The sequence below is a fragment of the Sebastes umbrosus genome, chromosome 8 (genome assembly GCF_015220745.1).
Source record: "Sebastes umbrosus isolate fSebUmb1 chromosome 8, fSebUmb1.pri, whole genome shotgun sequence".
Classification (NCBI taxonomy): domain Eukaryota; kingdom Metazoa; phylum Chordata; class Actinopteri; order Perciformes; family Sebastidae; genus Sebastes; species Sebastes umbrosus.
Window position 1 is genome coordinate 25,304,222 of NC_051276.1, and position 11,920 is coordinate 25,316,141.

At 40.9% G+C, this 11,920-nt stretch overlaps 1 protein-coding gene across 1 annotated transcript in view; it reads right to left on the reverse strand.

The window, feature by feature from the left end:
• The window catches only part of adamts3 (ADAM metallopeptidase with thrombospondin type 1 motif, 3), a 170,432-nt gene extending 159,657 nt beyond the window's left edge, over positions 1–10,775 (reverse strand). The window contains exons 1-3 of the mRNA XM_037776856.1: positions 10,716–10,775; positions 10,391–10,412; positions 1,716–2,149 (exon numbers count right to left, since the gene is read on the reverse strand). Of these exons, the coding sequence (XP_037632784.1) occupies positions 1,716–2,149; positions 10,391–10,412; positions 10,716–10,775 (516 nt within the window). The remainder of the gene's footprint in view (positions 1–1,715; positions 2,150–10,390; positions 10,413–10,715) is intronic.
• Positions 10,776–11,920: the final 1,145 nt, after the last annotated feature.

An 11,920-nucleotide genomic window follows, 5' to 3' on the forward strand; every position in this document is an offset into this window, starting at 1 on the left:
CCAGCTAATAGGGTTAAATGAAAAATCACAGGATTTATTACAATTCCTCATGCAGGGAACCTGAATGTGTCGATCTATAGGCCTTCACCCACCGGGGGCGTCAATATATTTTTTCTAACTGTTGTTTTTGTTATGAGTTCTTTCACACAGAACGCAAATATTACATGGCGCAACGTATTTTTTTCCATAATGAGGTTGAATTTTCTGAGCTTTCACACCATGAATAAAGGCATCAACCAATTGAGTTGCGCCTATATTTATGAAACAACAACAACGAGGCTCCGTAGTTCGAACCTAGACGGCAAACTTTATTACTCCTTTCAACCTTGACAAATGCAGCGCAGACCAGATCCATTCCTTCTGCCCTTACCTTTCACAATAAAAGCTCTCGACATGTAATTTTCACAGATGAGTGTTTTGCATTTTCATGTCGTTTATTCGTCACATCCCCCGCCTTAATAGTTGCGGAGATATCTCACTCAAACCTGAAAATGTCAACCTTCCGCTGGCAGCAGAGAAAAAGACAAATTCATCCTCTGGGAACTGTGAATGTCTGTACAAAACTGTGTGTGCCAATCCATCTTGTAGATGTGGAGATATTTCAGTAAATAAGTGACGAATTAGGCCTTTTAGTGGCACTACATGAAGACTCAGGGTATCATCTCCTGTAGGTCTATAAGATTCATCCTCTGGAAACAATTAATGTCTGTACAAAAGCATAGCGATCTATCCAATAGTTGTTCCGATAATGTGGCGAAAAACACCTAAAAGAGTCATCTTGTTGTGTTGTTGGGTGACACATTCTTTTATTGTGATAAACTCGATAAGAGTAGTTTCGTCTGAAACGCTTTACGAATGTATTTATGATTGTTGATAAAGCACATACTTCTGCGTTTACATCCCATTGGAGAGGAGATTGTCACTCCAATCGTTATAAATTCAATTCACCAAAATGATGACTTTGAACTTTTATATAACCCATTTTTCGCTGAATCTTTTTTGGGAAAGAAACACATTGCAGTTTGTGAGATTGCAGGTGAAGCACACCTATTCATCTAATAAACTATACTTGAGCTATATCTGGCTCCAGACGGCACCTGTTAGCAGGATAAATTCATTATTGAACTGCTATTAATAATGAGATAAGATAAAATAACACCAGCTTTATCTTTTAACAGATTGTGAATGCCAGTCATGAGTTACAGTACATCCTTTTTGTTGCTTTTAAAAAGTCTGCAGGATTTCAGCAGAGAACTTCATTTGAAGTCTTTGGACTAACTGAGTCTCTTCCTTAAACACAGAGATGTCTCGCTGGCCTACTATAAGAGATTTTGGCCCAGGTCATTTCCCAATTACTGTTCAAGTGTTTTATGAGGGGTGATGGGGAGGATAGGACTGCACACTGTTGTGGAGCACAAAGGACACTCGTGTTTTATGTTGGGAAGAGGTTGGGGAGAGAATCCGTTGGGTTTGTGGGTGCAATGGATGGCCACTCACCCGTGACAAACATCTGTACAAAAAGCTATTGAAGAATATCTCCAAGAACAATGTGCTGTAAAAATGCCGAGTGCTGACGTAAAGAAAGGCTAAACTCAGGAGTTACGGACATCTAAAATCCCACAGTGTAGAGTTGATAAGGTCATGGCACTTTTGTAATGAAAAGAGGGTTTGAGGGGGTGGGGGAGTAAGAGGCTTTATGGCTGAAGAGGACTTACCAGTCCGTCGCAGTTGTTAATGGCAACCGAGGCCCCGGGCACGTCTGTGATGTCACCGATAAAGGTGCAGTCTGTCTTTAGCAGCTCTCGGTGCAGTATCCTCTCTGCCCCGCTGGTGGCTTCAGTCTGGTTGGCGCCCGCACCGGCATCGCCGCGGTAACTGATGTTCCCGAAGCCTTGCATCTCGTCGTGCCATTCCACCATCGCGCCCGGCGCAACCAGCCTGTTGTTTGGGCGCAGGCGGAGGTGGAACTCCTTCCCGAAGGCAGAGATGTTGAAGAAAAGTTTCTGTTCAGCTTCACCAGAAGAAAGCACCTCTCTCTTGACGCGCTGCTTGTGGGTGGCGGAGAGCAGGTGTGACAGGTAGTGTCCATGAGAGTCGGTGCTGAAGGGAGTGACGAGGCCGTACTCTTTCAGCCGGCTCCTCAGCTGGTCTGGAAAACAACACAAGGACACCTTCTGTTATTCAAGTTAGCAGGAAGTAGAACTAACAACACACTACACAACTACAAGTTTGTAACATAAGTGCAATAACTTTTATTTTTCAGTCCAAATGTCCATGTGATGTGAAGAGGATATAATGCTCTGAACTCTGGGGCTTCATGCAGCAGCCCTACTGGGTCAACGTTTACTTATTTTAATCTACGTCCGTAGCTTGATAACTAGGGCTGTCAAAGTTAACGCGATAATAACGTGTAAACGCAAATTCGTTTTCGTTCAATCTATCTATCAATCTATTGATTTTTTATTAAACATTTTGTTTAAAAGAAACCTATCACAACCTATCACAAGTTTCCACAGTCAGAAGTCTTTAAATTGTTTGTTTTGTCTGACCAACAATCCCAAACACAGTAATACTCAATTTACAGTCATGTAAAAGAAAGAAAAGCAGCAAATCCTCATATCTGAGAAGCCGGAGCTCTGAAACATTTGGTATTATTGATTAATTTCCAATCAACTGTTTTATTAATCGACAAATTGTTTCAGCACAAATTCAAACGTCAGGTGTTTCCTGAGTCTTTAGGCCATGTTATTATGATCATCAATAGTACTACCATCATTATACTCATGCATGTATTTGATTGGCATTTCTTGAAAAGGACTCATGTTGTGCCAAAGCATCTGGTCTTTGAGATGAGTGAGGAGGCTGTGATTTTCTTGTGCCATCATCGTTCTATACATGGCCTCCATCACAGATGGGTAGAATGTCACTGAGACGGATGCCAATGTCTCGTTTAAGCTATGATGCTTTTAGATCTGGCAATGCAGCTACAGGATGAAACGTTTCAGTTAGAGAGTAGAGAAGAAAAAACTTTCTTCTTGAAGTTCTTGATAAGCTGCTGTTGCCTTCAACATATCCAAAGTAAAATACATAGCACACAAAAAATAAGCATCCTACACTGGATGGTTTTCAACATCATCTTGGCATCGTGCTTCATTCAGCCTCAGGCTCTTGTTCATCGGCTAATTTGTGGTCAACTCAATTGTACAAGGAAATCTGTGGGCCTTGAAAACACTCTGAGTTTAAAGGAAATTTCCACCGAGGCTTGGTTTGCTTTTCCAAATGTGTGCAATGGCAGACACGTTCTAAAATCTCTGGTTTGGTTTTGGTTGGAAAAAAATGTAACATGAATATGGAAACCTTGTAATTATCTTGTAGGTTTTGACTAGAAGACATTCAAACAGGTGTCAATGGTGAAACTCAAATTACACGTCTGAGGAAATGCCATACTTTACAAATCATAGTGTGCACGCTCTGGACACGGGATGTTAAAAACATGCATCTGACGAGCTTTTGAGAAAAAACATGCAGATATCAAACAGCCAATCTGATGATATTACTGATAAAATGATGCATGGTAAGCTGCGACGGATGGACGCAGCTTCATCACGCTGACTTGGTAAAGTTATGGAAACACAGAGCACCTTTGTCATATCTCAACAACCAAAGCAAACTGCAGGCACGTGTCTGGTTTTCAACATGCAACAACATCAAAGGGCTTTTTTTTACAGGGCAAATACCTCACAGTTACCTCACGCTAACTTTACTCTCTCTGCAAACATGAAGGCACAGAGTTAGTTGTTTGATATGTTAAAAGCTTGTGCAACATGCGTAGGGTTGGTGTAAGTTTAGACAGAGTATTACATCTCTCCCCACAGTTTGCATTTTTTTGCAGTAAAGCTGGTGTGACAAATCTTTAAGGGATGAAAAAGTTATAGAGCCATGGGTCAAAGAGGAGCCAAGAATTAGCTCTGTTCATTAGTGAGTATTTGAAGAGTTGGGTTTCACTGCTTAATCCTCAAGAGGCCCAGCTCTAATCTCAGGACCCATTTCTCCTCTTTAGAAGAAGAAATAAAGCTGATTTCTTGGGATTCAAATCAAAACAGAGTTCAGTTTATTTAACATATAATCCTTAAGATTTTCATGAAATCAAAAAATAGCCATTGAATCCATTTACATTTAGTAACTATTAGGGCTGTTTAAGTTAACGCAATAATAACGCATTAACGCAAATTTGTTTTAACAATATCGATCATTCGAAGGTTGTTTCGGATGAATCCATTGGTACCAATCATGTCATACTAGCTTGTCGCGAAAGAGGTTAAATAACGCTCCAAACTTACGCTAAATTTTGGCGGGGAAAAAGTGGCATGCCCATTTTCAAAGGGATCCCTTGACCTCTGACCTCAAGATTTGTGAATGAAAATGGGTTCTATGGGTACCCACGAGTCTCCCCTTTACAGACATGCCCACCTTATGATAATCACATGCAGTTTGGGGCAAGTCATAGTCAAGTCAGCACACTGACAGCTGTATTTGCCTGTTGGGCTTGAGTTTGCTGTGTTATGATTTGAGCACATTTTTTTTGCTAAATGCAGTACCTGTGAGGGTTTCTGGACAATATTTGTCATTGTTTTGTGTTGTTAATTGATTTCCAATAACAAATATATACATACATTTATATAAAGCAAGCATATTTGTCCACTCCCATGTTGATAAGAGTATTAAATACTTGACAAATCTCCCTTTAAGGTACATTTTGAACAGAACATTTTTTTTTTATTAATTTGCGATTAATGACGATCAACTATGGACAATCATGAGATTATCACGATTAAATATTTTAATCGATTGACAGCCCTAGAAATAACAAAAAAACTGATCTAACTTTAGATGATAAGTGTGTTCATGTAGAACCGTAGTGCTCAGACTAAGAAGCTGATTGAAAAAATATGTATTCTGGGGCTTTAAAATCTTTTACAACATACTGATCGATAAAGGTTCAGGCCAGCTCGTGCAAATGAAATGAGATTAGAGCAAATTTAGAGACAATTTTCAGCCTAAATTCATTTGCAGTGCTGTTGATTTAAGTGTTGAAGGTCTGAAACCTGAAAAGAGAGCCTGACATTCAGAGGAACATTTACTTTGAATAGACCTTAAAAGCTTCGGTTTTTCCGTGCCATGTGGGAGACTTGATCTTCAGGGAATTTGTCAAATTTACTGAACTGAGCTGAAAATATTGAACCATGGATTGGAATCCTTTTATTTCGTAAAAAAATAAACCTTACTTTTCAAAGAGTGCAATCAGTCTCTGTGGCTGTATACATAAAACTTTCATGCTGAAAAAGGTGGAGGTGTACAAGGTCATATTTGAACTGTGAAGCTGTGCAGTAGCTGTTCTCAAAAGGCCCACAATCGCCCACAATTTTGAGTGAAAGATGAAACGCGATCAGTGCATATTGAGACTAGACAGCATTGACAGTCGACTTTACTATTATCATAAAAGGTCATCCATTTCAATGCTACAAAATCCAGAACTCCAAAACTTCAGATTTGATACGTACAGTCTCATTTTCTCTATGCAAAGTGATGCATTGTGTCAGAGTGAAAAGGCAAGGTTAGAGCAGTTTCTATGGAAGGTTTTTCACTCTCTCCATTGATTTCCTTTGTTACCGAGGTCAATAAAATGCCATCTGAAACCAATATTCAAATATGAAACACTAAAGACATTTTGATAGTTTTTACGATGAGAATAAGTCAATGAAAGTACAGATTAAATAGTTTGCACATGAATTTGGTTTGTTTAATCGTAACGTTTTAATTTCTTCCACCTGCTATTATTATTACTATTATTATATGTCACGATCCTTAGGGATCAAATATGTTCCAAATAAAATATATGTGTTCACACTGAAAGCAGCAGTTTTGAGATGCTTGGGAGCCACACATCTTCACTTTCATGAGGTTCATTGTTGCAGCTTCAACCCTCAGAGGAGACTCTGGTATCAGATAGAGATAACAGAAGTAGAATAGAGTCACATTTATCTCAACCAAGGTTCTCAGTCCTGTAAGTTCATTTCTTTGTTTGTTTGTTTGTTGGAGATTTCTGTAAAATGATATGATTAGTTTTTGGTGCAGACGGCGCCACCATGTGGTCATTTATAAAGAACATTATCTTGTGACTCCTGAACCTTTCCGAGACAAATCATTAACAAAAGGCACTGCCAATTCACCAGTCCTACACATTTCATACAATCTTCACCTATTTTTGGCCAGCCCAAATTAAATAAACCATGTTATTTCCCTATAATTTTTCACCAATATATTGTAGAGCTCGCCTATTTGAACCAATTGCAACAAAACGTTGATAAAAGGTGTACACACGTAGTCCCTAATATTCCTGGTTTCAATTTCGGGTTTCTCCGAGAATCACAGCCATTGTCAGCCAACAATATTGTGATTGTCTATTCCTGTATGTACATTAAAGCAGATCTAGATTTATCTCTCTTTATTTTCTTTCCCCCTTTTGTCATTATTTTGTGTCAAATTGGATTTAAAAGTCTTAAAGAAAGTGAATTGCTTCATTAAACTGATTGTATTGGTTGATTAAAGGGTCATTTCTGGTCCTTTCCACACTCAGAAAGCAAAGTTTATGAACAGGTTTTGCAGAGCCAGTGTGCAGATAAAGAGTAAAAGTACAAGTGGCATCCCTTACTACAAGTACCGCCCCTTGAGTTCTATTTCCTGCTACTGTGAAGAGCAGAAATTGGCCTATCTTTCTCATCTATGATGGATTTCTCCGTCTGCACCATTGTTGAACATCGATGCAAAATGGCAGCTCTCCAAAGACGCTCTTACTTTAATTTGTCACCGAACTGTGTGGACACCTGGACATCTTAAAAACCTGAGGCACCACGCTGACCTCAAAGAAATAGTACTGACAATAAGTGGGACTTGAAAACTTGGAACAAACCACAGAGAAATCAGCCAACGGGGGAAGACAAAACCAACAATCCAACCAGTTTCACGCCAACATGAACATGATTACACCATTTGAACTTGTACACACCACAAAGACTTTAGCCAACGACCACCTGACCGCCTGTTGCTACGTAAAATGGGGAGGATTGCTGGAGTATCTGATGCCGATTACAATTCTGGAAAGGTGGTTTCAGACACCGTTAGACAATCTGACAATCATTTTGTGTTAAGACTGCTTAGAAAAAGTTGCAACTTAACCAGTAAACTTAAACTGAACTCACGCCAGAACTTCTCTTACTTTTTTCTGCGAGGTTTGCTTGTTCCAAGTCAGATTCACCAAACTCTCTTAAAACTGCTTATTTCAGTTCATGAGGAGGTGCGTGCTCATGAGATGTGATCATTGGCATAATCAACGCCCCCAGATTTGCCATGTAGGGCTGCCTCCTGTTTCCCTCCATTTGTGGGAAAGTTTTGTTCACAAACAATGAGTAAAAAGAACTTTACAGGGTGGAGCTTCAAGACGTGCTTCCAGCAGACCAACACATAACACATGTAGCAGTGTCAGCCAGTAGTCGTACTATGAGACCCAGAAGAATTAGAAATTTAAAATTTGAATACAGATGTCAACATGTCATCAGAGCAGCAGCGCTGTACTGTGACTGAAATAAAGAGGAAATGCTTTGACATAAAGTTACTAAAAAAAAAGTGTGCGGTCAAGGTGACATGATGTAGGAGTAGCTGATGGTACACTGCAACTTTCATGAAGACCTGGAAGTTGTCGGACAACTCCTTAAAGGGTAACTTTGGTATTTTTCAACCTATTTTCCCATGTTTTTTTGTTGAACTGACTAACAGGGACAACAATTTCTGAAATTGGTCCAGTATTGACGGAGAACGCTGTAGACAGCAGCTTCTCACAGGTTGCTGCTATTGGTGCAAGATGGCACCGTCATTTACGTCCACTAGAAGTGCTTGTTTTTGCCTTGACGGGTTCTGATTGTTATTTGAAGTGTCTGACATTATGGAAAGTGTCTTGCTCAAGGAGAAGTCTTGTTGTGAAATCTGGCGAGGTGACGTGTTGCCGGAAGACAATGGTGGAATATTGGAATACATCCATGGTGGAAACAAGAGTGCCAGCCGGGCAGAGTTTGTTGTGTTGGAGTACAGATAGCGTAGCTCAGTGTTATCTCAAAGGCTTTCAATGTCATGGCTGAATATTTAGATTATTTCCACAATGTGGATGAGGTCTTTGAATTCGATGGCCGGCTGTATTTATTTGAGCCAGAGTATACGGATATTCAGATTTCATGAGACTTGTCCTTGAGCGGGACTTGGACACAATAACAAATAGACCGGATCAAGAGAAAAGGTAAGAAAAAGGTTATAGTTCTCTGTAGGGTCCTTTCCATAATGTTGTCAGACACTTATAATAACAATCTGAGCCTGTCAGTGGCAAAAACAACCACTTATAGTGGATGTAATGTTTCATTGACACTGCTCACTTGCCCTTGCAACTCGTGTTTTGCAGCTGTCAGTTACAGCATTCTCCCTCAATGCTGGACCAATTTCAGAAATTGTTGTCCCCATTAAGGCCTTTACAAACTGGGGGCGTGACAAATAAACGGCATGAAAATGCAAAATACTCGCCTACAAATATTATATGTCTAGGGCTTTTATTGTGAAAGGTAAGAACAGAAGGAGTGTATCTGGTCTATGCTGCCTTTGTCAAGGTTGAAAGGAGTAATGAAGTTTGCCGTTCTGGTTCAGACTACGGCGCCTCTGTGTTGTTGTTTCATAACTAGTGGCGCAACTAAACTCGTTCCACACAACGTGATTGGTTGATGCCTTCATTCGCGGTGCTACGGCTCAGGAAATCAACCTTATTCCAAATTAAAAGTATGTTGCTCCTTCGCGGCGTAATATTCACATTCTGTGTGAAAGTACTAAGGACATAAAAAACAGTTTGAAAAAATATATTGACATGCAAAATTAATAGCACGAAAAAAACGCCCTCAGTGTGTAGAGGCCTTAAAGCAGCAGTGGGTAGAATTAGAGCAAATATGATTTAAAAAAGTTATTTTTATAAAACAGTCACTATATCCTGACAGTAGTGCATGAGACAGGTAATCTGATGTGTCTCTGTGTCCTCCGGTGCTCCTAATGGCATCTGCAAGATTTCACAGACCGGAGGAAAACAACCAATCAGAGCCGAGCTGGAGCCTGCTGTCTCTGAGCAGCTGTTAATCACTCGCGAACTCCGATCAAACGGTCAAACTAGGCAGCGCTGATCAAATATGAATCAGCAGTCTGTTACTGTAATGCATATTTCTCACCTCTAATGTTTTCAGAAACATCTTGTAGTGTACTGTTTAGCTGTAAGATGAGAACGTTTGTGACCCAGTGGCCATGTTGAAACCAGTTGAGGAAACACCAAGCACCACCCACCAGCCGGAGCACAGCCAATAGGAACGCTCTCTCTCTGAAATTACCTATGATTGGTCAAAGTCTCCTGTCACAGGCTAGATTTTTTAAAGCCTGAAAACAGATCCATGAGGAGGTGCAGAAGTCTAGTTTTCTCTCAGAACACTTGAATTACAATATGCTGAAAGGTTGTTATGGCATTTTTGCCCAATGGTACCATAAATATACTGCCTACTGCAGGTTTAAGACACTTAGACACAAAAACATGGGAAAATAGGGTCCAAATTGAAAAATACCGACGTCACCCTTTAACCATATACATAATTCATTCATGGCGTGAACTTTGTTTCATGGAGAAAACACTTAGAGAAGTGTTGAAGGTTCTCATAAACCACTTGGGGAACAACTCCTCGTACAAGTGCTTCTTGCACGAGGCCTTTAAACTTGTAAAAGAAGCAAAGACGGAAGGTGGAAAATTTAAGAGAAACCACACTAAATGGGTGAAATAACTGCTTTACAAGGCTGATAATGAGGACCCCAAAGAAGAGCCAACGGTGGCACACAAACAAGCAATGCGCTCCACCGCAGAGCTCTTGACTGGCAGCTTGCTGTCATCTTGCTTGTGTGAGGGCCCTGGAAGGTGCTCAGAAGATAACGGCGGCTGTAAAAGGATCCTACGTGGACGCTGTTGCAGCTCACTTGTTTCTTAACCTCAGAATGGATAACAGATGTGCAGGATTTAGAAGTGGAATTTTCTTTTCCTGTATGACAAAGCCCTTGAAGCAGTTTTTGCTCATGTAATATAAGTGTGTGGGGAGGACAGTGTGTGGGGAGGACAGTGTGTGTGTGTGTGTAGGGGGAATAGTGAGGTATAAGGAGGAGGAGGAGGGTATTACAGAGCTCCTCACTCACAAACTCCCCTCCCACTTTGATCTCCTACTTTCTCACAACTTACATTAACAAGATGAAGAGAGAATAAACAGAAACTTACCCTCTCTATCTACTTCACCAGCCTGGGAGAGAGAGGGAGAAAGAAAAAAAAGCTTGTTTAATACCAAGAAGGAAATCATCATAATGTGACAGTGTGAGATGTCCAGCAGCAGTTTACACTGTAAGCTGCTTGTACAAAAAAAAAATGAAACAAAAATGCCTCTATTTTACATGTCTTATGTAACAGGCTAAACTCACGCGTGTGCACAGTGTCAACATGCATTTCACAGAGGAAGCAGTGTGCGCGGCCAGAAAAGTTTGGAGACGCTTTTTAACAAACATTTGAGAGTGAAATGAAGCGACTGTGAAGCGGTGCGGACACTTACCTTGTCAGCTGAAGTCAAGACAACTCCTACAAGTAGTAACGCTAGTGATGGGACAGCCATCACGAGTCTTTAACACTGATAAAGAAACCACTTTATCCCAAACGTTCAAATTAAAAAATAAAGGACAAAAGAAGTCTGTAGGCAGGCGGCTCATTCAGAAGTGATCAGATCAGAGTTGGATGTGCAGCTTCTGTCTTAGTTCAAAATAAACCACATGTAAAAAGTTTCATTAAAAGCAGGAGTGAGGCGAGTTGCGACACTTTGTCAGTCAGTCAGTCAGTCTGTGTTATATTTTCTGTTGGACTGAGAGTTTCTAGAAAGTTTTTTTTTTTTTTTTTTTGGTTGGTGGAAGTTAGTTAGTAGGACATCCCCTCTGCCGCCGGCCGGACAGAGCTGCAGTGTGAAGCTCTCTTGCAACCTGGCACTTGGCTCTCCTCTGGCTAATAAACGGCAAGACCAGCCCTGCGTGACGTCATGCTATACCCTGTCCTCCAGCCTGACACACATGGAGGAGGAGGAGGATTAGGAAGAGGAGAAGGAGGAGGAGGAAGAACACCCTCTCCTCTAACCTCATCCCAGGACAGAGCAGCATGAGACAGAACTTTTTTTTTTTAGAATATTTTATTTTCAATTTTTTTAGTTAAAGGGACTGTTTGTAACTTTCAGAAATGCTTGTTAACAGCGACACCTGTGGTTAGGTCAACGAAAGTCAGCGCCGGGCTCGTGCTTGTGCTCGCTCTACATAAACATGAACGAGCATCGCTCAAAACAGTGAGGCGACACACGTCAGCTGAAACCACAATATCACTCTATATTTCGCCTGCTTGGAAGTAATGTTAGCCGACCAGACGAATCAATGCTGATCCAAGTGTTGGCTTTTCCTGCTTCAGCCCCGGAGGTTGAAGCAGGAAAAGTGGGTCGATGCCGGGGCTGAAGCAGGAAGAGTTAACGTAATCGTCTCCCGACTGCGCCCGCAGGGAGACACCAGCACCCGGTCGGAGATGATAACGTTACTTGCTGCGGAGCTCCGTCACTTCACAAGACACGGTAAACCTCTGTTGGTCTGGAGGAGCTGCAGCATTTATTTCTGCACAAACTTCCACTGTACATTCTCTAGATATTCTCATATAATGCTATAAATGCTGAATAAGAATGCAAATAAACAATTCAGCTTTATTAGCATACAGTATCGCCAAAGCAGGTTG